This window comes from Vidua macroura, chromosome 3 (assembly GCF_024509145.1).
Source record: "Vidua macroura isolate BioBank_ID:100142 chromosome 3, ASM2450914v1, whole genome shotgun sequence".
NCBI lineage: Eukaryota > Metazoa > Chordata > Aves > Passeriformes > Viduidae > Vidua > Vidua macroura.
Genome location: NC_071573.1, coordinates 9,487,096 through 9,514,305, shown reverse-complemented (window position 1 = coordinate 9,514,305; position 27,210 = coordinate 9,487,096). Strand labels below are relative to the sequence as shown.

At 39.4% G+C, this 27,210-nt stretch overlaps 1 protein-coding gene across 4 annotated transcripts; it reads right to left on the bottom strand.

Moving 5' to 3' along the window:
• Positions 1-4,860: 4,860 nt before the first annotated feature.
• RNASET2 (ribonuclease T2) lies at positions 4,861-27,034 on the bottom strand. Of its 4 annotated transcripts, none has more exons than XM_053972918.1 (10): positions 26,896-27,034; positions 21,452-21,556; positions 19,481-19,547; positions 14,316-14,371; positions 13,177-13,234; positions 12,301-12,371; positions 9,881-9,994; positions 7,602-7,647; positions 7,312-7,386; positions 4,861-5,217 (listed from the first exon to the last, which is right to left on the bottom strand). In XM_053972918.1, exons 1-10 carry the CDS (start codon positions 26,940-26,942, stop codon positions 4,981-4,983), a joined length of 876 nt encoding a protein of 291 aa, XP_053828893.1. In that variant the 5' UTR covers positions 26,943-27,034; the 3' UTR covers positions 4,861-4,980. The 4 variants fall into 4 exon arrangements, with proteins under 4 accessions (XP_053828893.1, XP_053828894.1, XP_053828895.1 ...); XM_053972919.1 differs by lacking the exon at positions 26,896-27,034 and adding an exon at positions 25,985-26,073; XM_053972920.1 differs by lacking the exon at positions 26,896-27,034 and adding an exon at positions 25,698-25,717.
• Between the last annotated feature and the right edge of the window lie 176 nt (positions 27,035-27,210).

The window sequence follows — 27,210 nt, the reverse complement described above, 5'->3', positions numbered from 1 at the left end:
TTTTCCCCACCTTTTTTAATTCAGTTTTCGAGACATTGTTCTTGGTCAGTTGTGTGAGAGCAAGTCTGTTAATCAGCCAGGCTGGCCAAAAATTAGGTGCCAAACACACAACAAATAAAGGATTAAAAGCTATCCATCAATACACCTACCTTCTTTCAGACCTGCAGGGTTCCTTGCATTTAGAATCCTTTAAAGTCATAGAGGGGGAGAAATGGAGAGAGAAAATAGGTGTTTATTTTAAGAATATTTTGTCCATGAGATTCAAGAGATTTTTCTCTCTTACAATATCTGTGCTGTCAGTTACTCTGCAAGATCAAAAGCATGGTCCATTCATCCTTCAAGTCACTGAAGATAATGAAGGAAATCAAAGAGAAAACAACACAAGGCATTGGAAATGAGAGGGTAGTTTCTGTCCCAGAGATATTTTATTACAGTGATTATCCTACAGTAGGCTTCAGAAATGACAAGCTGCTCACTAAATCCCACAGAAACTGTGAGACTGAAATCTCTCAAGGTATCCAGGGGCTGAAGGATAAAAAGTAAGTCAGGGCCAGCTGTTATGTATAAAACAACTCCCTCAGTAGGATATGAGTATTCTAAGCCTCAAACATCTGGGAGTCTGGGAGAAAATAGCTCCCACTTCACACATCAGTCAGGCAGCCTCCTGGCTAATAAATCCTTGACAAATGCAAACCCCAGGCATTTAGCAAATATCTGCAAATTAGGGTTTACGAGGAGGGGCAGTCCCTTCACAATGTTCTTTGGAACACAAGCCCACAACAGCTGGCACTGGGAATTGTTAGCAGAAGCCATCTGGGTATGTGCAGCCTTCATAACCTAACCTATGAAATCTTGGGAAGGGAGATGGATCTGTGGAAGGCTGATGGGTTAAAATCACAGCAGTCAGGTGACAGGACAGCTCTTCCAACCTCTGCCAGAAGTACACACAACTTCTCCACCCTCAGCTGAGCACTTTGGATAGAGAGAAGTCCCTCCAAGGCTGACAGCAGCAAGTTTTATTCAATACTAAGCAGAAGTAAGTGGTGTAACAGCAGGTACCTGCTGGGATGCATAATGCTTGCTTACAGAGATTGTAATTGTTGCCAGGTAGCTGCTGTGCTTTTAATTCTTGCTAATTTTCTTTTGGCTCGTCTCTCCTGATCTGCATGCAGAGCACAGGTCTCTAACACGAACAACTGTGTGAGTTATGGAAAAAAACCTAAGCAAACAGCCTCTTGTCTGGTAAATGAGCTGTACTCAGAAAAGTATTTCTTGCAAAATAGCACTATGGTATTCTCCAGCTTGCCTAAGAATTTAATAACACCTTAAAAGTTCTTATCAAATATGGCCATTTTTACTTCTTTTGTTTTATAAAAGATTACTGACATAGCAGTCCTTTAGAGAAAGCATTGCAAATGAATGTCAGCACTCTGATTTTCATGCTGAATGAATTGATGTATTGATTTACACCACCAATCTGTGGGCATGGTTGGGTTTGGCTGCCCCTGAGGTCTATTTAATCCTCCTCCAAGAGTCTTTGATGTTCCAGTGTGCTTTGGGGTAAGGAATAATGAAAATCACAGCAAAACACAAAATAATCTGCCTATCTCCCACATCAAGTCTCACTTAGTCTGTATACAAAACCTCTTATTCTTCAAAGCACAAATTTAAATCTTTTCTAAAATTCATTGTTTGTATCAACTCTGGGTGATCTATGGCAACTTCGTGGAACAGAGAATATTTACAGGAACAGGAGGCATGCAGTGACCCTTGTGAAGGAAGCTGCCATATCAGCATGAGTCTGAATTTACAATGAGTACAACATTCCTCATCATTGATTGCTCCATTCCTGGGAAAGCAACTTGCAAAGTCCTGACAATTTCTCTTTGCATCGTCAGGCATCAATAACACTGTTAGCAGCACCATTAACCTTCTGTGGCCTTGGCGTAACAGTCCTCAGTGCCAGATCCAGAGCCCAGCTGACAGAAGCAGAACCACACCAGAACTGAGGTGCCCAAATTCAAGGACCCATTCTGGTCAAAATCCCTCCTCCCAACCTGGTGCTTTGCAGCTGTAGATACCTAGCCTGTCCCCCTTGGTGGGACTTAATTTGCAGTGTATTTACATGCTGCATGGACACTGCAGTCCTGCCCCCACTCCTCCCTCCAGTCAGCAGCAGCTGGGGCAGTAGCACAGCCCAGCACTCTCCAGCCACTGAGGAGGCAGAGTAGGGACTCAGCCAGAGGCTTATGCCACCTCCATTCCAGCCTGCAGAGGTAGCTTTCCCCATCCCTCAGACAACTGCAACCAGCTGCTGACCCCACTAAGAACAAGAGTGATGGGGACAGGCCCCTCTGCTTCTCCCATCTCCTGTTCAGGTTGGTAGTGGCAGATCGGCTGTCTGCTGGTAGAAAGAGACAGATATGCCCTTAAGCACATACATACCTCAGGGAACTGAGCAGAAGCTACATTTCCCAATCTCCTATTCCACCCCTCCATAAACTTGGCTCGAGCTGGGCTCCTGTGCAGCTGAGAAAAGCTCAGCACAGGCCATGAAGAGAGAGAAAAAAACAACAGAGAGAAAAGAACCTGCCCATGGCCCAGGAAGAAGAGCTGTCCTTGGAAAAGGGACACACACCCACGCTCTAACCTACATGCCAAGGGATGCTTAAGCATTTTGCATGAGAGAGCACAGGAACTGAGGTTATAAACAAGCTAAGTCCCTTTGTGGAGTTGAGTAGGATTTTAAACCACTGAGACTGCATACACAACATCTCTGCTGGAATTTAGTTAATTTATTCAATGATGCAGAAAAGAAAAGGACCCATCATCCCCAGGCTGTGCTGAATTTTCAAGGTTGACAGAATTTATATTGCACGAGGAATTGAGTGATGCTTTTCAGAACTGAAGTGAATTTTATGGCTCCCAATATACCTTTGTTTACTTATTTTATTTAAACTGCCTTAATCCAACTATTGAAATTACACACATTCTGACAGAAAGCAACTGACAAGGCTCACAACTGGCTGTGAGCCATTGCTAGAAAGAACACGAAGGGCTGGACATGGTCTTTGGTCTGAAGTGGTAATAGCATTGATTCATCTGCTCTTCTGGCTGCCCAGATACAGACCTTAGAGCATCCCTTAAATATATCACTTAAAACTTCATAATGTCTTGGCACATCTCTGTATAAAAATCAGTAAGTAGCTTTAAAAAGACATTTGTATATTCCCAGAAGTTAAGCAGATGGGTTTGGCAAAACCCAAGCACGAGTAATCATATACATAGTGTTTTATTGCTACTACTCAGAAGTTCACTGGAGAAAATTTAATTATTTAATCTGTAATAAAAAGTATGTGGGTGTTGGTTCTTTAAGGCAAGCACTGTAGTTCAGGTATGGGACTTCAGAGTATGTGAGGTTGTTTTAGCCAAGCTTTTTCTCAGTCAATTTTTACTCAGTTACTGGCATGTTGTCTCCCTCACTCATTTTGAATAATGTAATTTTCTCCTCAAAGTTTTAAGATTTATCAGCTCCTTCACATTTCTTGCATTTGAAAATAAGGCTGAAAAATGCATGGAATCCATACTATCTACTCTGCTGCAGAGTTTGGTCATTTGTGACTCATGCCTGTATCTGCTGACTCCTTTTGGCAAGAGTCAGCTTTACCTTTAACTGAGAAACGGGACTGAGGGATTAAAGCAACTGCAGAAAAAACACACAAACCCAACAATCACTTGTTTGACAGACCATAATAATTTCTTTGCTGTTAAAATAAATATCTGAGTTTCAAGAGAGGCCAAAGAAACTGACAGCATTTTGGAATGGAAAGATAACAGAGCATTAAATGAAAGGTTGTAGAGAAACAGAGACAGTCAAAAATGAGAGTAAATGGTTTCTAACCACCTCAAAATAAGAAATTTGTTTCTAATACTGCATTTCATGTTTTCACAGTAACATTATTCTAACAAACAGATGGTTCCTTGAGCCATAATTGTCTTTCTTTGAAACACAATTTGAGACACATAGATCAATACAGCACTTTGGGGAAGATACCAAAATTTGGTTCCCTTTAGAAACATCCACCTTTGTGGCATGTTACTCATCATTATGGGATAGAGATGCACTATTGCCAACATCTGTACTTTTTACAGAAAATCCTGTAGTATTTATTGTTTCATCTATAATATGTTTCTTGGAACGAAGTGATTATGTGATAATCTTGTTTTTATATACAAGTGCAGGCACTCACAAGTGGTAATGCTGAATGATCAAACACAACCAAAAATTAGTAACAACATATTTCTAGGGCCTAATATTCTCCTGTACTAACATTTAAGTTCTAGCATTGGTTGTTCCTCAAGACTGTATAGAGTTACTGCCATGAAAATAATCAAAGGACAGGTAAGGCTACAAATAGAGTTTCCCTGAGATCTTTAAGGTAGAAAAGCCCAAACTTGGAGAATGTTATTACTTCACTAAGAAGTTATGCAAAAGTTGTCTTTGGTCCACTGTGCTCCCTCAGTGAGGAAAGGTTTAACATCTCAGAGGATATGGTCTCTGTTCTGCACTTCTGGAGAACAATTATGCAAGGCAGTGGCTATTACATCTGGAAATGGACCTCCAGACAGATCTCAAGAGTTCCTTCTGTTTACAGTATTTCCCTCTCAAGAACTTGTCACCTCATCTCAGAGAGACAATCATCCTTTCAATACAAAGAATTAAGTTCCCTGACTCACTGGTAAAAACCAAAAAGCAGCTAAAGTAGCAGACAACTGCATGTCAAACTGAGAAGTCACAGTTCTCTTTTGAACATTGATTCAAACCATAAGCAAGCCAAAAAATCCAGACCACACTGTAAATCAGATGCTGATCCTATCATGTGGACCACTCTCCTTTAATAGCAAAAGAACTGTGTTTTCCAGCAGAAATCTTCACTGTAGGCCTGTGATATGGACAGGTGCTTGTAATACTACACGAGTTCAGGCTTTGTTGATGTTTAAAAAGTTTTTCAAACTCTTATGGCTTAATTTGTGATCTTGGACCTCTGAAGGATAATAGGTTGGGAGAGTATCATTGCACACCGACAGCTCCGAAGTTCCAAGCTTCAAGTGAGCCTGCACTGGGTTGGATCCACCCTCCGGCACCGTGCAGTTTACCAGCTGCAGCTCTTTGGTGAAGCAGAACTCAATCTGGCCAATTGTTTGTGCTTTTTCACCCTAGAAACATGAAGGGTAAGATCAGCCTCATGGGAAGGAGAAAATAAATCAATTCTTCAGCTACATTGCCCTATCTATAGAATACAGTAGTGATTATTTGTGTACTTACCAGATCACAAATGCAAAGAAAAGTATAAAAGGCATCCACTCTGAACAGCTTATAGCACAGACTGTTACTCAGTACCAATCTGGGACTTGTCTAACTGGTAAGCCTCGTTATGAAATGCTGTGACACATTATCCTGGCCTTTACTCATCTGCAAAATGATGAGCTCTGGCTGAACTCTGTGAATATTGAAGGGCACATGTGACCAGAAAGACACTTTTCACCAACTCTTCATAACAGGACAGGAATTGAGGCAAACAAAATTCTCCATACATGAGAAGAGAAACTAAATTTTATAATGGCTTTTACAAAAAAGAATACAGAAGCAAGCTGACAGAAGGAGCAGAAGTGTCATTTTTCAACTACAGGACGGGCTAGGAAGAAGAATACTGACCATGAATAAAGCAGGCAGGCATGGGGACCTTTCATATGGCAAAAAGATTACAGGAAAATCCCCCCCAGTGCTCAGGTCTAACAAAATGTGGAAAAAAATGGTTTTGAAACAATTAAGCAGGACAAAAAGATATGTACAAGATAAAAGCAACTGAGATGAGGGTTTTTTTGTTTGTTTGGAATTTGTGTTGTAGGGGAGTTTGTTTATTTTGTGTTTTTTTAAAGAGATTTAAGAACAGAGAATGTGTCTAATCCATTTCAAACAAAGTGCCTCCATCATGCACTTCAGGCATGGACAGGTCTAGAACTCTGAAAAAGGCCTATCTTCAAATAACTGAGATGTAATTTTTCATTTCTATTGCCCAACACCTTCAGCTGTTAAGTACAGGAGACCCAAGCTGTACATTATTTTCATGCTATTGGAGCAGAATGCCAAGTGTACTAAAAGCAATGGCAGAACGACAGTGAACAGAGCTAGGAACTGGGGTTTGAGGTAGCTCTGTATTTCTTCAATGTCAAAAGGTGTGTGAGTATACAACCCACATTCAACTAAAATTCCTTTGTTCCTTAAAGTAACTTATAAATACATGTTAAAAATATTGTAACCTATAGATTTTTTTTCATGTTAAAAACCATGAGTACAAAAACCTCAGAGCATTACTAAAGCAAGAGTTGACAACACACTCCAATAGCAACGGTATCTTAGCAGGTTTTCATAAATTGTTGCCTGTAACAGTAACTTGGCAGTAACTCTGCCAAGAGTTCTACAGTAAATCACCTTGAACAAGCTGAGCTAAGAAGGAACCACTCATAAGAGTGAAAGCTAACCTTGTGGGTTTTGTTTTTTGCTTTATTTTTTCTATAAGAGCAGGGTAACCTAGCTGAAAAAAAGGAAAGAGAGAGCTCTACAACCTACACATGTAATTGTTCAGAACACTAATTTGTTCTTTCAAAGGCACTTTTGGTTCAGATATGGTGACCTATACTTTACAGAACACTGTCTCTGTGTACCACCTTCTCTACTGCATCATGATGCACAGCACAATTACTGGCAGGAAAAGTAAAAAGACATGGAAATTTGAGACATGACTGGTTCAAAAGGAAAGACTACAGTGACCTCTTTAGGTATGGGCTCTCTGGAACAATCTCAGAGACAAGCTTCTGAGGTGCTTTATTTCAGAAGGATTCTGACAGCAGCACCCTCACCAAGGCTGACATTCACTGCCTCCATTCAGCTCACTCTTGGTTTAGTAATCTGCCATGCAGCAATTAAACTTCAGCAGGCATGGAGGGAAGTGCTCAGCTACAGCAATACCTCTGGCAGGGTGGTTACAGCATTCATGCAAGAGATGCAAGTTTACATCTTTTAAGACAAAGAGACCTTTAAAACCCAAGTCCAAGAATCAAACAATACCTATATGCAAACAGCTGTATACACAAAGAACACCTAGACCTAAGTATCTCCATATCGAACATTTTTCACTCTGTTTTTGCTATATTTTTGATAGACAGTGCTCCTTAAAAAAAGTAAGTTTTTTGTTTGTTTGTTTGTTTTGGTTTTTTTTTTTCATTTTGGGAAGTTAGGGGAGTTTTTACCTCTTCTGGAGGAAGGCATTGGATCTTTGGTGTTACACCATAAAATCTTGTAAGAGCTTCCTTTATAGCAGTCATCTGAAAAATTAAAATGCTTATAGAGATTAATAGGTCACAAGGACATCTTCCAACAGCTCCCACACTGGTTAAACTCTCAAAAACTTTTATAAAAAGCACAACCTTAAAGAACTATAAAATTTTAAAAATATTATTTGTTCTACAGAAATTAGTTGAATCCTACTGAAAAAAAAGTCCACACACATGATTTTGTTTTATTAAAGATTGCCTCTTACCTTGTAATATGAACTGCTCGGCTTTATCCCAGCTTTCAAGAGACACCTGAAACAAAGATAAAACATTTCGCCATTTTTCATGTATGCAAATATACCTTTATAATCATAAGGTAAAACAGATCTTAAGAACCTGTCAAGCATTACAGTGACGGGAGCAAGGGCAACTTGTCTTTCATTGTTTGCCAGCCAAGGAAAGGCTGAAAGGACATTTTCTGAAAGGACACTTCCCATCTAACTTGACAGGGTCAGGAAGAACCCTTTCCCACACCTTAATCTGAGGAACTAGGATAGTTCAGTCTTCAGATACAGTTAGGGGAAAGGGAGTTTCAGAGTGCTCTGTTCAGTGCCAGAGTGTAACTGCTCCCTCCCCCCTGCCTTGAGTCATTCCACCGTGCTCCTGCCACTGCGGAGGGCATGGGGGCAGACTTGTGAGGGCATTCCAAGCACCCTCATATCCAAACACAGAATGGGCTTCCTGTGGTGGGAGACACACAGCACACTGGGAGAGGGATACAGCATGTCAGTCAGAATCAATGTTACTGTCAGAGCAGAAACTGTTCCTAATAAATATGTTTTTGAAGAGGAAAAGCTGGTCACATGAGAGAAATGAGGTAGTGCCCAAGAACCTGTAGCCTGTGTACCCTTCCTTTAGGCTCAGTCCTGAGAGGGTTCACATTTCCAAGCTGGCAAGATTCAGGACCTAACATGTGATGAGTCTGTGAGTTCCAGCTTCTTCTGTAAGAAGTGGGAATGGTGAGTATCTTGCAGGATTTAATCCACAAATGCTGATAATGCTCAACCCTTCCCTTCCAATGTCAGTTTTGGCACAAGGAAGATTTTACCCAGCTGACTAAATGACAAGCTGTTTTTCACTGTCATTTTACACTGGATATAAGGAGGCCGATAAAATAGATGATGTTCTGTTAATTCTTACAGAAGGCTGCATGATGTCCGCTTTTTAATAATTTGATTTGTGGAAATAATTTTTTTAATCACTGGCATTTTTTGTCTTTCAAGTAGAAATTATATACAATGAGAACATTTTCAGTCTTTTTTCTCTTCAGTAAAGATAAAATTAATTGTACTAATTTTCACAATAGATAATAAGCTTTGAGCAATTAATTTCAACATGCTTCAGTCTCTATTCTTTTGCAGTGTTGCACATGCTGATACAGAGTCACATCCTCGATCACTGTGCCATCTGTAAATGTTTTAGTCACACCATCACAGCTACTTAGGCAATTGACTTAGACATCGTTAATTTTACCATTACATATGACATGCTCAAACACTGAAAACCCTCTCAGAAAAATCTGCTACAGTTTTAAAAGACATTTTCAAAATCGAGGTGGGAGGGAAGAAAGACTTATTTTCTTTGTGCATATGCAAAATAAATGAGACTTCAAGTAGGAGACTGCTTGGACGGGATACTGGCAGAGCATAAACAACATGAGCTGGTTTGGGGTTTCTCTGGAGTTGTTTTATTGAATTTTCTAAAGGTATGTTTCTTTGTACAAAACTATTTCCTCTCTCGGATACTGTCCTCTCATGGTCAACGAATCTAAGTCAAACATCCTCTCACCCATACCAAGCACTGATCAGGAAAGGACTCTAACCTTCTGGCATTCAACTGCAGCCAGAACAGATGCATACAGCACTTGGACAAGCCACAACAGTCTCCTCAAGACTTTGAATGTGGAATGGCCAGTGCTTTGGAACAATAAGGAGAAATCAGCCCCTAGGACAAAGCAATCCCAGTCACACTGGGGTTGTCACAAAGGACAGCAGAGGACTGCCTGCAGCGACTGAACCCTTCATAACCTCCTCTCTTGCTGTTGCCTCTCAGCCTTTTCCCAGGATGTCCTGCATGATTTTGCCTGCAGCTTGTCCTTTCCCCTGAGCACAGCACTGTCTTAAAAACAAGTGTTTGGGCTCAGCATGATTCAGAAGTTTGGGGAGTTTTGTCACTTGATTTAGAACTTTACAGGCACCATAGCTTTTGGTACCAAGATACAGCCTGTAAAGCTGCTCAAAAATTTACTGGCTCACGCTGTCTAGAAGGATGCTGCTAAGAATGATGCTGGCTTATCTGACTGAAGTGACCAGACACTGCTTCTCAGGGTAACAACTCTTCCTCTGAACTTCAGTACTAAAAATAATTTATGCTAATTTTCATTTCCTCTCTACCATGAGATTTTTGGACTTTCATTTGAGGCTAGATCTGAAACCTTTAGGAACTGTTTGAAATAAAAGCCAGATCATTGAGTTCATTTACGTACCCATTGAGATCAACATGCTGGTAGAGTTCTATGGCTTTACCAAAGTATTTTTTCTGAGAATTAAGGACCTCAAGTGTGGCTGCACAAGTGCCATGTTTTTCCCACTCATGTTTCCTACAGGAGAAAAGCAAAATGCAAATTTTAGAACACATTACTGGCAGATACATGTGCTGTACAAGCTAGCCACTGTACTTAAATCAAGTACCTGAAAGGCTACAATTGTGGAGTAGGACACTGCATTCAAATTTATCACACATGTAAAAGGTAAACCCAAGCAAGATCACTCCAACCATTTCAATTACAGCAACATCTGTAAATTATATATATAAATATATATCATGCTCTTATAATACAATGCCCTCTTAGTATATTTACACAAAGATGTTTGGAGGTCAGAATGCAAAAAAAATTGCCTAGAAAATTACTATCTCTACACTTCTTGTAAGTTTTATTACAACCTTTTGTGTTAAATGCACTTTTAAAGCACTATTTTTTTTTCTGAACTCAAAGGATTAAGCCTTATTTTGGGTGAAACAGTGTAATTGCACAAGCTGCTAAGATTTTAGCATCAGCTTTTATGCTGGCCTGTTGCGGAATTTTCATAGGCCTCCTCTCAAGTCTTGCTTCTAGTCCACTATCCATTCTCCTAAGAGCAAGAAACAGAGAGCAAAAGAAATTCTTGCAGTGTACAGCAGACAAACTCAAACAGGACAAAAACTGGGGAAAAGACAAAAATGTTTCTATCAGTTCTAAAGTCCATAGAAAGACTAAGCAGTATAATCTTTTGTGACATGGCCTGTGGATGTCTTTTTTTAAAATTCTTTTCAAATTTTTACAATCCACTTGTACTATATAGGTATCAGTTCAGCAGATGTACTCAAATATTATCTAATCACAAACTCCTGCCATCATCACAGCGTCCTGTGACCTTACGATGCCTTAAGTACATAATAAAAAAGCAGAGAAGGACAACTATTATTCACTTGAAAGCCTACCTTAGAATTGTCCATTGATATTAAAGCTTCAGAGATTTCTTAAGGAATTTAAACACCTTAAAAGAAATTATGTTTGGATTTGGAGAAATAGTGCACCACTTCTGAAGAGAAAATAAATAAAGCAACTGTGGTGTCAGGAGATTTGAGGCAGGGGAGAAGATGCTTTACTGTAAGATTTTCACTGTATCTTCCCAAATTTAGCCTTGTAGAGAGTTCTCATCCTGGCTGTAACATTTAACACAACTGCATGTCAAATAAATTGTTTATTGCCTGGAAGAGTCTGGTTTCCATGGGCAAATTTCTCCACAAGGGATTTTAAATTACTACTGAAAAAAGACACCAGTGTTTTTAAGTAAACAGAAGGTCTTTTGGGGGTAAACTTAGCAAGAGATATAGTTAGGTTGCATCAGAAGCAGGTAATAGTCATATCCAAAGGGCTACTAAAAAAACCAGCAGCAAGCTGGAAGCAAGGCTTGGCATGTAAGATGACAATTTTAGTCCAGAGAATGCAAACATGCATGTCTGTAAAACTAATGGTGATGTACCTGTCTTTTGAAGGCTTTCAGTAGTACTTATATTTAAGCTCTTTCTAAAAAGAAGGCAGAAATAGAGGGCCAAAGATCTGCTGGCATTCAAGAAGCCTATCATTGCTACCATGGAACTGCTGTTGGAGTGGTTTGGTGCAGTCTGCACTGACAGTGCCTGTGCACCATCATCTGCAGCAAGCCAAGAATGCACCAGGCCCAAGTGTTTTAATCAGTCCTGTGAGCTTCCAGAATGGACAGAGACTTTAGTCTCCACAAAATATTTACCAAGACTTTAAGATAATACAGTGTCACTTTATTTTGCAGCGCAGCCATGTTAAAAGAAAAAAAAAAAAATACTGAAACAGCTGCAGGTGTTCCATCCTTCTGCACCTCTTGCACCCCTGAGCTTGGTGGTAGCACAGAGCTGCTGTCAGTAACCTCACTGAACAGAGAAGTGGCTACCATAACACAGCACATTCTGTTTTTCTATTTTCTCTTCTACGAGGAAGCCTCAAAGGAAAGCTCTCTCAAGACCAGCAACACAGTGAAACTAGCTATGGAAAGAGAGCTGGGAAGCTGCTCTTGCAGCTAGCTGTGATATCCCAGGAGTGCTACTGCTAATCAGATTTAATGTGTAAACAGCAGCTGTTTCTCCTCCCTGGGAACAAAGGAAGAAAACATTATCTTGCTAAGTTTCATTTCTCTAAAACTTCTGCTATAGCCCTCTCTTCAACAGCTGCATTTTATAAAAGAACAGATCTATACTGTAAATGAGACTAGCAAGACACACTGCTTCAGTGGCCTCCTGAACACAACCTCTCATGCACCTGAAGAACTACTCAGACAAATTTTTATAAAATAATATCCAAAATGCTTTTAATGGCTTTTTTGTACTCACCAGAACTGGGTACGATTCAGAGATGAATGAAGCACATCAGGCCAGTAGTGTCTCATGTCTGACATAAGATCCTAAAAATACCATAATTACTAAATGCAACTACAGCATTGAAAAGCTGCTTCTTATACAATCTACATATATTGATAAATTTTTTACAACTAAAGCCTCATCTTTCAGTGTCCATGACTGAAACATTTAGTTGAAGAAAAATAAAAGGTCTTTTTCCCCCATGTTTTGAAAATACACCTACCTAAATATTTGAACATACTAATACTGAAACACTGCCTCAAAGCAAGACTTTCCTTCAATTGTCCCTGCAGAATTTGTTCAATCATGCAGTGTTTCACACTTGTCAGCTCCAGTCTCTTATCCCTGTCTATAATACATCAATGAATTTTGTTGAATTAAATACACTGGGTAGTTTTGTTTTTTTTTTTTTTTAAGTAGAAAAAGAACAAAAAAGGACTAATGGCCTAGGAGAAAACACACAGAAAACAGTTTTCTGAACTTTTGCTTTCTTTGTTTGGATTTTGCAGTAGAAAGTGTGAAGGGAGAACACCGACTGACTGAATCTTTTTCTTTTCACAGGTGCTTTTTGTCACTGCAGATCCATCACCTATGTAGTGGTGGACCTCTAGATTTTATTAAGGAGGATGTGGCTAAATGAGGCAAGCTGCATGTTCACAAAATCAAGTAGGTAAAGCTGCTAATGATCACAAGGATGGCAACTTCAAATAGTACCAGAAGCACTAAAAGAATTTCTGGAGTCCTTGAAAAACCCTTCAGTAAACATTAAGAGTGATATTACAAACTGCAGATTTTGCATATAGGATGTGCAAAAGCTCTGCCTGGTATGTCTGTTTTTGTTTTAAATACCTTGATCTCGGTGACATTGAAATGCCATGTCCTATTACAGTCTTCAGCTCTGTCAGGCCTAGGGAAGCAAAATAAAATTGAAGAAAGAGGTCTCCTAACCCACTACTGGTAACTAATGTATCATTGGCCTGAATTTTGAATATGCATGATTACAGCTGGAGATTTTACTTAAAAATGCAAGTAAACCATCAGAACCTACAGTGGTTTAGAAGTAAAACCTTCAAGACACTAATTATGACCAAAAGATTTCTCATAAAGATTCAGAAGATGGCCAAAAGATTTTGTCATGATTTCTTTGTTTGGCCTTTTGGTTCCTTTCATTCTATGTAAAAGTCATTTGGGTGTGCCAATGACTTGGAAGGGTCTTGCACGTGATGTCACTGGTGTCACTAATGGCAATGATCTCCTAAATTGCTGCCCCATCTGATGTTTCTGCAAGTATCACCAAGACATCTCAGGGAATCAATACATAATGCTGTTCACTTTTCCAGGAGGCATAGCTTAAACTCCTGTATTGATTCTAACCTGTATTTGGCCAGAAAATTTTTGAATTGCTGCCATTGGCATCAATTCCAGTGAGTTGAATCCTTTGAAGCAAATTACTTTTTCCTATACTTTTGCAATATTTGTGTATATATAAGATACTTAAAGCCACAAGCAGTCATGAGATATTAACAAATTCTTTTTACTTAGAGAGACCAAAAAAAAAAAAAAGAAGGGAAACAATAGTTCCCTTTGTGGTTGAGACTATTTCTGATCTTATGAGGAGGTTTGTAAATAAAATGCTTATGTGGCCAGAGAATTTCAGCAAGTCATGAGATACAGAAGTGTATTTCAGTTTTATGTCAAGCCATAGGGTTTTAATTTTGTTTCAATCATAAGGACAGATTAAGATCTTCAAAAAAAAACCCCACAGAAACCAACCAACCAAAAAACAAAACAAAACAAACAAACAAACAAAAAAAAACCAAAAAACACCCCAAAAAATTACCCACAAAAAAGAAACAAAACACACGCCAAAAAAAAAAAAAAATCCAACCAAACAAAATCCTACCCAACAAAACCAAATCACTAAACATCCCAGTACAAAATTTAATTTTTGCTTTCCAGGCTAAAATAAAATCACTCTATGATCATACCACAATCCATGGATTGTCCAGTACTTTGGTGGGTCATGACAATCATTAGCATTCATCTGTAGGAAACAAAACCACAGAGTATTTGCTGCATGTATGCAGTAAAGGTTTAAAGGCAAAAGTAAAACCTCATTCAGTGATGGCCCAAGGTTCTACTGTGGCATGCCAACTTTTCCTTGCCAAATCAGGAACTGGTGAACTCCAGTTACTTAAAGCTGTCATGGATTATGCCACTTAGGGACCCACTGGCATTAGAGTTTTGAAGCAGATCAGTGAAATCTGAACAGACAGCGTAAAGAGAAGACAAAAGGATAGGTGCTGAGGTAACAGAAAGTAGCCTGATCCATGCTAAATGAACAGAGCTTTATCTGCATTTATAGTATTCCAGGTGGCAGCTCTCTGTATTTTTCCCATTACCACATCTTTTCAAGGAATGCAGAGCCATTAAAATAAAAACATGCAAAATAAACTATAACATTGGACAAGCACAAAACCCTCTTTAAGCATTCAGGACTAGTTTAATCATTGTATTAAAAGTGAAAAATACAAAGAAGATATTAAATATATTGCTTATTCCAAGTAAAACAGATTTATGCTTTAAAGATTTTGATTTGAGGGACAAGGGAATGGAGAAAAAAAGGAAGTCTAAATACCTTCCTACAAAAACCAGAAAAATAGAGCCTCCAATAAAAACTGTTGATAATACAGGAGAAATAGTCTACACTTTAATTACTGTTTAGAGCAGAGACATATGCCTGAGATGAACAAACTAAAAAAAAAATCTGTGTCACACATCACAGAATACCATTACTGTATTTTCCCTGATTATTCTTCTTAGGAATTACAGCTCTTTCAAGTAAACATTTTTGCTATTAACTAACAACCTCCCCAGACATTCTTTTCCCATAATAATAGCTTTCCTTTTTGGCTCTGTAGTCTGTCATAATTATGCCAAAATGCCTTTTATGTGATGCCAGAGCAAGAGCAGAGTGTAGAGAGGAGCAGAGACAGGCCTGTAATCTCACTAATTGCCTTCCACATGCCACAGGCCAGTGGCAGCAGATCTGTAAATTGTGCAAGACTTTCTTGTTCTGTGTCCATTTCCTTCCTCTCCTCTCTTGCCACCAACAATACAAGCAATTACACCCAGCACCAGCTTTTTTTCCTGAAAGGAGTATTTTGAACAAACACACACTGCAAATGCCTAAACAATATTGCTCTGTCATGACACAAGCTCTGTGGATCTGGAGGGGTTTGGCTATCTAGCCCAAAGTACAGCGAATTAATAGTCAACAGCTTGCTCAACTGAGGTGGCAACAAAAACAGTGCAATTGTGCTCCTTATTCAGTCTTTAACTGCAGTTCTCAGACATGCTAATGGAACAGCCAGAGCATTTCAGATTTGAAATCATGGCACTAACCTTCCTAGCAGTTTCTTCTATCTGTTTGGTCAGACTCTTGGTGTTACCCTGTGTGCTGGCGGAACTGGGAGGTCAATGCAACCTACAACACATGAGTTCACACTCTGCATGCTTTGGCCAGCTTCATTCAATCTCCTTGTTCATTCTAGCCTTAGTGTCTTTCCAATGTTCATTTTAAATCAGTATCATAAAAAATGCAAATGATGGTCTGCAAAGCGGGGTGTCCCTGCGTGCTGGTGCAAAACCACTCCTTGTCAGCCTTCCTGTTTATCACAGACTGATTGCTGGAGTATTAATTCAATCTCAGGCAACCACTGACTTGAAACAGAGGTACAAATACTTATTTGTACCCAGAAAGCCCTATATACCTAGATTCATTTGAAAAAAGAAGCACTGTTTTATCCTTTTTTAAAGCAAACTGATAATCAAACCAATCCAAATGAACCATACATGACCTATAAAACTGAGCAAAGTTCTGGTGAGGCTGTAGAGCACCCACCACACAGAGGGAACGCTACAGCAGAGGGATTAGTCTATTTGCAACAGCAAGTCATTGCACAAACAGCACTTGCCAGAAGCATGGAAGCTTTTATAATCTCTGAAACACCAAAAAGTGAAATACCATTGATGTGTCCCAGAAGTGTCACCTGTTGAGCTGGCTAAGTTACAAATCCCTTGGTACTGCAGCTGGAAAAGGCAAGAGTAGTGCTACTGGATCCCATACAGATACACCAAATCAAAATAAAAATCAGCTTCTGGGAAGTGAAATATTTAATCCTGTTCTCCCTTCCAACCACCTTGCTTCAGTACGCCATCTCTTTAATTAAGATAAATTACAAGTTATTTTGTAATGAGACATGGCAACTGGAAAGAAAAATTCTTGCTTTTCAAACTGTGCAGAGAGTTCACCTCTTCAACTTCTTCCCCTCAAACATTGTGCAATTACTCCCCTTCCTCCTTTAGTCACTTTAATTCTTTCTGTATTACGTGACTACTTCTATTTTTATGAAAAAAAGAAGGAAAACAAGTATTTCTATTCTTCATTTGAGCCTCTGCTATAAAATTATTGCCAAAGCCTGAACTTAGGAAATTTTTTATCTCATACTGAAAAATACAAATTAGAAAAAAAAAATCATCTGTTACTTAACACAACATTCAAACTTGAATTCAGGCTGTTCTGTTCATTACTCTATTCTATTGTCCTTTTTTTGACTCTTTCCTTTAATGAGCACATATGTGAAGTAAAAGGCAGATGACAGCAGGTACCATTTCTTTATTGTCCTTCCCATTAGTAACAGAAAAAGAACTCAATAACTTACAAACTTGTAGTGGATTTTCCACATTTCACACAAACACAAAAACCCCAACAACACAGAAAATTTTATCTTTTTGCAATCTCCAGGATGCAAAAGCTGAAATAATAGTTCTCGTTTTAAGTTCTGGAATAAAAGGTTTTCACAACTCCATAAAAAGGCAGTAGGAAAGTCCCTCTTCTTGCCCTTGAGTTGATCTTAAGTCACACTCATTTGTTACTGAAAACTGTGGCATGAATTAGCCACAGGCACAAATTTTTAAGGGAACATGAAATTCACAATCACTTGAGGTCTGTGAATCTAGTTTAGCTATCTTTGCATAAGACATAGTCACCTTAGGTCAATTATATGGTACTGGAATTTCTAATCACTTTACAAGGAAGAAAATCTCTTTTCTTCCTTCACCCTTTTCACTGTAGTAGTCAGTAATTAGGTCCTGGGGTTCTCATTGCTTCCATGATATCACTTTATTTTAATGGGTTAGTTTGGAAGATATGATTACAAAACACTTCCCAATTTAATTGTGCCGATCACACTCAGTATTAAAAAGCATCAGCTGAATACTTACTTTTTAAAGCCCAGGAAGAGCTGGGAGAGATGTATTCTCAAATTTCTGGCATGCTGATCTGTGCCCTCTAAATTTTAAAGAAGGTCTTTTGGGCCTTCAAAAGCCTAAAAAAACTTTTCAAGCACAGATTTGCAAAACAGGTAGGAATTAAGATGCAGCTCATCCACACACCTCGAGAACACACTGTGTATGAAAGAGTCTACAATCAGATTCCTTTACACAGGAGGCATAAACAAAGAGGTACTTTCAGAAAAAAAGTATCTCACAGCTTTTGCCATAAATTATATAATGACTTCTGCTGCTTCTTTCACAGCTTTTTCCTTTCAACATCATGTCAGGAGTTTAAACTGAATAATAACATTAAAAATATTTACACCCTGAAAAATACCAGTTCTCATAGATAAATACACCAAACACACAGAAGAATCTACCTACTTAAAAATACTTAAATTAATTCCTGAATTTAGGAACTCCTCTTCTGTAAAACAAGAAAGCTGTTATAGGAGTATAGCTGAGATCTTGTTTCTTCATATGACTCAATGATGGGAAACTAGGAAAAAAAGTCACTTAATATGATTTTAATATCACTTTTTCTGAACTTCTTTGAATGCATCTGTCCACCTCTTACTACAGGTATCATAAAAAATCAACAAAGTGCAAGGATGCCTACATTTTCTGACGTTCAAGATCTACAACTTCACTACAACTTCAGTAGAAGGTTATGAAAATTATTTGTCAATTTATCAATTACCCTGGAATTCAGAGGAGTAACCAGCATAAATACACAGTGGGGAAACTGGTTGGTAGGGGTTTGCTTTTTTAATTTTGGGTTGTTTCATTTTTTTTTTTTAATTTTTTCCCAATTCTTCTCATCTCATCCATACAAGCAAGGGTTTGCACTGCTACTGACTCTGAACACTGACTTGTGGTAGGCACTACAAACTCTTCAACACCAACATCTCTTCTACAAGTCATTAACAGTGATGCTTAATCAACAGAAAATCAAACAAAATTGCATCAAATCTTTCCTTATTTCCACTCAAAAACAGGCAAACAAACAAAAAACAGAACAGTGGTCTTGGTCTTTGGTCTCAGTCACACGCATCTGACTTTGTTATTGATATTACCTTCCACATTCATTTGTCTGAACCTGAAGCTAATGTATTACCCACAAGGTTCTTCAACCTTGTGTCAGTAAATCTGGTAACATTTTTAACTAAACTGTATGGGAAGAGACCTTTGAATACTTCCAGTATAGGAAAAGTATTCTACTTATCAGATTGTAGTAGATACTTCATAGCAACAGTATACCTCTTAGCTGTGCTTTGACAGATGTATGTTGGAAGGTTGGGTTCATTTTGGGTTCACACCCCTCAAATACAGCAAAAAATGCAGAAATACTCAGAGACACCTGCCACAACACCTTTACAGCTCTCTTTCCTGACTGAATCACTATTTGATGACATCACAGAAATATTGGAGCCAATATTACAAAGCTAAGAAAACTAATTGCGCAGCAGATAGCTAAAATATTGAACTGTCATCAGTCAAACAAGGCAGGCAAGTCTTCCTATATAGTCTGATGAAAGTCTAGGATTAAGTTTATAACAAATAACATGTCACAAATTCTGTAACAAGCTTAGTGTACAGTGTACCCTACAATGACAACTCTATCTGTAACACACCACAATCTTTCCAGTTATGGCTGCTCTGCATTTCAGGGGAAGTAGCAGAAGTTGCATCAAGATCAGGAAAAGCCATTATAAAGGCATAACCAAGATTAAATACTTAATGGGCTTTATTCAATCTGTTCATTATGATCCAATGCTACCTTTTTTAGGATAAAATAGAAACACAAAAACCTCACCTTACATACAGTCACTGGCCAATGATGAGCAAAATACAGCTTTTTCCAGGCATGAGGGTGGATGCCACTGGAGAGAGACAGATAAATTTATTTTTCTTCAAGTATTTTAAAAAGAGGAACACCTTCAGGCACACTCCAAACTAATGATTCAAAGAGAAACAACATATAAGGAAACATGCTAATATCTCCATTGTTAAACAAATTCTCCTTCTGGCATCCTATCTCCATATGCTTTCCATATGTATGCATTTCTTAAGTATGCAGAGGGGAAAAAAAAACCCTCAAAAATTTGTTCAAGAAGTGTTGTATCATTTCTACAGAGGCCTTTTCCAATAGTTTGGAGCAGACCTATTCTGGTTAAGTAAATGTAAAGAAAAAACCTGTTGTATCAGACACTACAGCAGATATATTTAGTTATTAAGAAACCAGACAAAGTAATTAAAGATAACAGCAAATGGGAAAAAATCAACAGAATTGTAAATTATTTAAACTGACAACATTACGTGCAGAACTGTCAAAATAAATTGTTATTCTCTGGAAGCTAACAGCCACTTGTCAGTCATTAGTTCTTGCTAGAGGATATATTACTAAAAGAAAAAGGAAAAAAAAAAAAAGGAATAAAAGACCAAGCTAATTCTTCTCGACCTGAGGGCAGCCTGAGGGATGCTTCCATGTTATATCACACCTCAGTTTCTTCCTCTTCCTTTCTACTTTGCAATGGCCACATTTTCTCTTAAGCATTCACATATATTTGTGGTTTTCTGTATAATTTAGGAGAATAGCTCTGGAACTTACCAGGCATAGCCACAATGAAAACTATTAATACTTTTATAGGGGTCTTTACTGTTGCTGTAGAAACCTGAATAGATAAATTGCCCTATATTGCAGAGCAGTTAATTTACTTGGTTTTAAAAAGCCCTTGCTTAGAAACAATCTTTCATTAGACTTTTCATTAGACCTTTATCTGTATTTGAAATAACAGCTGAACTTCTGCAATGACAGTCATGCCAAAAAGAGTTGTCCTAGAACACACTTTTTGGCTAAGGATAGGTCAGAAAATAGTACTTATTAAACAGAGCAAGTTAAGCTCAGAACTGGCATTCAAGGAAAGCCACTTTCAATACCTATGCAGCTTCAGAGATATCCCCCCCTTCTCTGGACCTGAGTTATCCTGCTCTGTGCAGCACAGGAACGTGGCTCTAGAGCTGATTCTTTGCCAAAATGGCCAAGCCAGAGCTTAAATCCTGGGGATTGAAGAAAACATCAGTACAGTGTCTAAGCTACCCACTAACTGCAATGTAGGCACTGAAAGTAGTTCAGCTCTGAACTGAGCACCCCTAACCATCCTCTTGCCAAAGCACTAAAAGGAAGCAGAAAAGTTTATTTCCTCATATAATGCAATAGGAATTTCAGCTTTGACCACAGAAGTGTGTGACTTGGGTGTGGTTTCTCCCATGGCCCATTGCTATTGAAGCTCAGATTTTTCCAAGGGGCAACAACCACTAAAAGGTAGTGCAGCAATCTGATACAACCTCAGCTGGGATGTCATATTAAAAATAATTTTATATTGTCAGAACAGAGAAAATAGTAAGGAAAAAAAAGATAAATAAAAAAACTAAATAATGTAACAGTGCAATTCACGCCACAGTGATGACTCCAGATTTTTTGCTATAAGTGTCAAAATAATTTTCAGTTTTTGTCATTACTACATCACAACTCTAAATGATTAATCTACAGCAAGATTAGAAGTTTTAAGTGCATCAAATGGAATTCAAGTTTCCCCTCTTTCTTCATACTGACACATGTAAAGGTTTCCTCAGGCATGATCCTTCTCCAGTTAATGTAGATGCCTTACTATAAATCACATAAGGGTAGAATAGTACATAATAACAGATTTACATTAGAAATTAAACTATTCTGATCTGCACTTAAGAATGAGTTGTCACAGTTTCATTTTAAAGCACAACGTACCTTTGAGTAAAAGTATCTGAAGTACACCAACAACATAGTGCCATGGAAAACCAACCCAGAATCCAATAGTGCTGCTTTGCAGGTTTCATTTTGCTATCCAAAGAGCTGTAAAAAGGTGTTGAAAGAAGAAATCTGTTATCAATCCAGCACACTTAAATGTTAAAATGCAAAAAAAAAAAACCCTACTACGTCAGAAATAGCAAGTAATGGTAACTCTAGATTAGATTTATAACCATGGGTAAAATGGGGATGTCTTTCAGGGCTGTGCCATACAATGATTCCCCAGCTTGTATGGTAATTTTCATAAACTAACGCCATCAAGGATGAGATCACCGTTTCTTTTTTTCTTTACTTGCACACGGTTGCAACAGAGCCGCCTTCCAATCAGGAGAAATACATAAATCTTCTACACAGCTATACTTTATGGAATTGAAGACTCTACTTGTAGTCAGCTCAAATGCCCAAAGTGATTAATTACAGAAGCTTTGAATTTAATATTGAATATTAGTGTTGGATTAGCCAAGGCCGATATTAGAAACTCACCAAGTATGATGTCCAAAGATTAAATTCTGTCTAAATGCCAGTTGACTACTAAACTAATATTTTTTTTTAAATGCTGCTAAAACCACATGAATTTCTGTTCTTGTTATAAACCTGAGATAGCCTCTATGAAACCAAGAGCAATTTGCCTAATACTTCACGGACCTTAGAAGTCATGGGATAAAAAAAACCAAATCAACCTTCACAAACAGAAGGACTTTCACTTGGCACGGGTCAAAAATCCCAACTGTCTCCCAAATCCACCAGTCATTTCACAGCATTTCAAATGCTACCTTCTAGAAAGGGATGTACATGCACATATTTACATGCAAGTTATGAAAGCCTCACCAAACCTACTTCCCAACTTTCTCAAAATGACAACCCTACACCACAAGACACCACGTGTAACCTAGGTGAGCTTTCAAAGATCTCTCTCTACACAAGCTGTATTCTTTTTTCTATGCAGGTTTTTTTTAATTCATGCTCACCACAGTCAAGTAAAGCCTATTTTGACACCAGTGAAGACATGGCTGATTCTGCCATACCACTGAGAAAACTCAGTGTAATTCATATTCACAGCTCATTATAAAGAAGAGCCCATTTTTCCACAGTTGTTATGTGGCTCTGGACCCAGCTTGCAGAACCCCACAGTTCTGCAAACTCTGTGCCAGAGCTGAAGTACAAAGGAGGGAGCCCCCCTGCTTGCAAAATGTGTGGGGATTTCAAAACTCGTGAGGGGCTTGGGCAACAACAGTAACCATTAACCAGCTAAATTTATCACAAGGTCTTGCTAAATTGTGAGGAAGCTAACACCTTTAACACATTCTCCCGTTTCATACATTAATGCCTCTCTAACTTGTAATGGACACATTATCAGGGTACTTGGCCTAACAGAAGATATAAGAAGATAAATATTAGTTGCCAACTGTTAACTTCCCAAACTAGTTTCTCAAAAACACCTGAAGGAATTTCACTCACCAGGTAATAAGAAAAAAAAAAAAATTTTAAAAATCATTTGGAGAGTGCTACTTGTATAGAAAAGCAAACAATAATGTAGAACAAATCTTTAGCAAAAGCTAGCCAAAGCAAGATATATATGCTGTATTAAAGAAATTGATATAGTCATACTATAAAGCCACAAATAAGTAATTTGTGACTTTATAAAGTATTAAAAAAGTCACAAATAAGTAATTAACTGCTGGATAGCCAATTTCCCCAAGAGTTCTGCACCTGAAGTGATCTCCAGTCTCATCATTTGAACAGCAGGAATTAATGATGATATGAGATTCTGCCTTACAGACCTGCTTAATGGTTTCGTCTTCTATTATTTTGAACTGAAAACCAACCAAGCAAGACTACTTTTCTGCATTAAAAACTATCAAGACAAAACACTGAGAGATGTAAGGAGTGTAAGATTCATGTAAATATCTGCCCTACCTACAAAAAGCAGGAAGCACCACTTAAAAGACAGTAATGTCACACATCACCAAAAAAAAAGCTGTACTCTACAAAGGTGTGGAAGAAACACCTTAAGGAAGTCAATTATGAAGAAAAATAACCCAGCAAGCATTATAGCATTTCTTTTGATGTAAATTGGTAGGCAGAAAGAAGCTTTTTTTCCAGTGACTAAATTGCAAAAAAAAAACCATAAAGGCAATTGTCTCCTTTCTCACTGGACTCTTATGCTTGATCAAGTGACGACCAGGAACAGAGGAGGCTTCAAAAAATGCTGCTATCAGGGCAGCAGAAGGTGCTGATTTATTCTATATATTGTTCTGAACCCTGAAACCATGAAACCTGGACATAGAGCAACAAAGCAGGTTTGAAAGCCCCCAGTCTGTAACTCTCACTTTTTTTCCCACTGATAAACAATACATAAACTCTCTCTAAGGATTTAGCTCAGAAGACAACCTTGCAGCTACCACAACACTATCATGACAGACTGATTTATTCAAGCTGACCTTTTATTTGTCTGTGACATTGATGGTGGCAGGTGAAAAGTGCATCAATCTCACCTTAAAGGCATCTGTATGATGCACATTTGAGGAAATACACGCATCCATATGAAAACTGTATTAACAACTAAGATAGAGCACATACATTTTTAATAAAAATTGCTTCTGTTTACTAAAAAACACACTAGATTACTAATTTCATTAATACAAGAAAGAACAGATTTAACAAATCTTACACCAACTCTTCTCTAATAAGAAACAGGGATTTCGTATTGTGAAAGTTACAAAAAAAGTCAAAAAGTTCCAAAAGATTTCTTAACAGAAAACTTAAAACTTCAAAATAAAAGCTGCACACATACATAAAATTATTACTTGCCACTAGGCTATCACCATATTTTCATTATGGATAAAATTCCAAAGTGCAATAATAGCTCTGGGATTACTCTTGATTTACTGTATCTAGAAAAGGAATGCAAAACACCTGTTTCTGTGTGTGTTTTAGTAACCCAGTTAGGGCAAGGTCACTTTCAGTTATGTTAGCATTGTTCCATGCTGTTTTCAAAATTATCTGCCCAGGCTTATCAAACACTAGAGAGAACTTGTAATAAACACTGAGGAAATCCTCCTTTAACATATTCACTATAGTTTGAATTCTAATATACCATCTGGAGGGGAGTGCTGATATAGCACATGCTTCTTTTGGACTCTAGCAATTGGTCACCTCTTATTTTACTTCCTTATTTTCTTTCTGTTTTGCTTTTAACAATAAGCTTGACTAGCAAACCTCTCATTAATATAGAATCTCCTGCTCTACAGTTAAGTTCAGCATGTAAAATCAGAAGAGAAGACGCTGCAGAAGAGCACTCAAGCATTAGCAGGAGATGCCCATGGTTATGACAAAGGATGCACGCAGCTAAATACTGGCAACAATGTCCTCTCAGAGATAAGATTTAGGACAGTTAGCCTGGCATCTAAAGCCACAAAAATGAACACCCAAGGCTTTGGTAGCAACCTTAACAAGTCAGCATGCCACATGTGGCATCTGCCACAACGAGTTAGACAAGCCATGTCACAACACTGTATGACAGGAGCATTAATTTAATTTATAACAACGCTCTTAGCTCCGGCAACTTTTACCTCCACTGTCCACTCCCAGCTAACCACGCATCCCAAGCCCAAGTGCTGGTCCGAGTAACTGCAAAAGGCTCTTCGAAGCCTTTTCAGAGGCAATACTCACGCGCACCGCCACGGCAGGATTTCAGCAGTGCCCCTCTCACAGCGGTCAGTGCGATGGCTGAGCCCGGAGGGAGCAGGGGCAGCGCTCAGCCCCGCCGGCTTCCTGGGGAAGCGCCGAGCACGGCGGCACCGCGCCCGCCGAGCACGGCAACCAGCACACGGCAAGCAGCACACGGCTCTGCTCTAGCACCGATGTCACTCCGGCAGCGGAAAGCCTTTGCTCACATAAACACTCGCTACAGAGGCGTCTGCACAAACCGTAAAGAATGCAAATCTCCCCAGCACCGGAAGCGGGAGGCCTCCAGGCGACAGGAGGATGCCAAAGCTGATGTAAAGTGAAAAAAAAAAAACAAAAACAAAAAACAAACAAACAAACAAAACTATTAGGAGTCTTCCCGCCTCTGGGAAATACTGCCACTTATTTGACTGACTTACGATTTGCTACGCATGGAATTTAAAGCATAAGAAGTGAAAGCAAACACAATCTGAGCCCGTCCCAGGCCTGCAAGTCCCACCTTTGCAGTTCGCGCAACTGAGGACCCCAGTGGCAGAGAGCCACACTCCCAGGCAGAAAAGCCTGGGTATGGCAGGTGCCATACTCAGAACACCTCGGGCGGGCCGAGCCGCAGCTCCCTCCTGCCCGGCTGCCACCGCGGGAGCGCAGCCCCACGGCGGGCAGGGGGCGGGAAGAGGGAGCCAAGGCAGGCCAGAGCAGGGACACTCTCAAATCCGACCTCAGCTGCCTCGGGTTCAGACCTCACCGCAGCTCGGCATGCGGCGCGCACCCCCCGACCCGCGTTACCTTCCTCCCGGCGCTGCCCGCAGGAGCTGCCCTGCGCCCGCCCCTCTCCCCAGGCCTGCGCTCGGCCCCGCCCCGGAGGGCGGGCGGCGGGGGCCGGCACCGCCGCTCCCCTCAGCGGCTCTGCGCGGCCTCCCGGCCGCTGGCGGCTGCTGGAGAGGAGCGCGCTCGGGGTGGCGGCCCCGCGGTGTCCCGGAGCCTCCCCGCGGCCAGCCGGGTACCGCGGGAGCAGGGCATTGTGAGCGCGGGCAAGACAGGAGTGGCGAGATGCGGAGGAAGTAATTTATATGGATGTTTGGCTCGTCCTGCTGTTTTGGTTGTTTCTTCTTTAGGATATTCAAGGATTCACTTATGTTGGTTTCATACTGAGCATTTGCGCGGCACAGAGGTCTTCGAGAGTGCGATGGGGGCTCTAAATAGGCGACTACTGACTAATGCGAGCCCAGGAGCTGACACAGGCGTCTGTGGCTTGCTTCTCCAAATAGAGAAGTTTGAAATGGTAACAACTCGTGTTTGGAAGCAGTAGGAAGTTCCCGAGGAAGGAGCCCCAAGGGATGAGTCAGAACTTGGTTCAATATTTTCTCAGCGGTATGTTAAACTATGAAACATATTCTGACCCTTCTTTCTCTGCCGATGCATGAGTCATAAATACATTGTGTGATTATTAATTATTATTATGAAGTTTTGAACTACAGGGGGTATGTTACAACCATCCTACATCAATGCACTTAAGAAATATGTGGGCAGATCTGCTTCCACAAGCAAAACAACATTTGTTTTAAACAGATTTAATTACAGTCTTTGTAATAATGTCTTTGTTCAACGTCTCAGTTTTATTAACTAGTAAAAAAAATTATGTTTTCATATTTACGTGGTAGGAAGAAGGATGAAGCAAAACTAATCTCTTTGCCTACCTTTTTGTGGAAACGTGAAAATGTGCTAGATGGAATGAGTGATCCATCTATTGTTGTCTAAGAGGTATCAAAAGTTTCAGAAATTTTCTCAAAGACTGAAAAATAGTGAAGCTCTCCAGATCCTTGTAAGCAGTGTCCTCTTCCTGCAGGCTCTTCCTGCCGCTGAGGACACCAGGGCTCCATGTGGCACTGAAGTGTTTGTCACTGCCCATTAAATCAGAAGATAAGCACACCGAGTTGTTCTCTTAGACTGATTCTATCTTTGCACAGTAGGGGTGAAAACACTGGGCTGCACTGCACATCCTCTCCAGCCCG

Excerpts from the sequence above, each read along its gene's own strand:
- RNASET2 (XM_053972918.1), bottom strand. The coding sequence starts at position 26,942 with ATGGATCACTCATTCCATCTAGCACATTTTCACGTTTCCACAAAAAG. Across the intron at positions 21,557-26,895 it reads TTTCACGTTTCCACAAAAAG|CTCTTTGGATAGCAAAATGA; the intron begins GTAGGCAAAGAG and ends ACCTTTTTACAG. Across the intron at positions 12,372-13,176 it reads TCAATGTCACCGAGATCAAG|GATCTTATGTCAGACATGAG; the intron begins GTATTTAAAACA and ends TGGTATTTTTAG.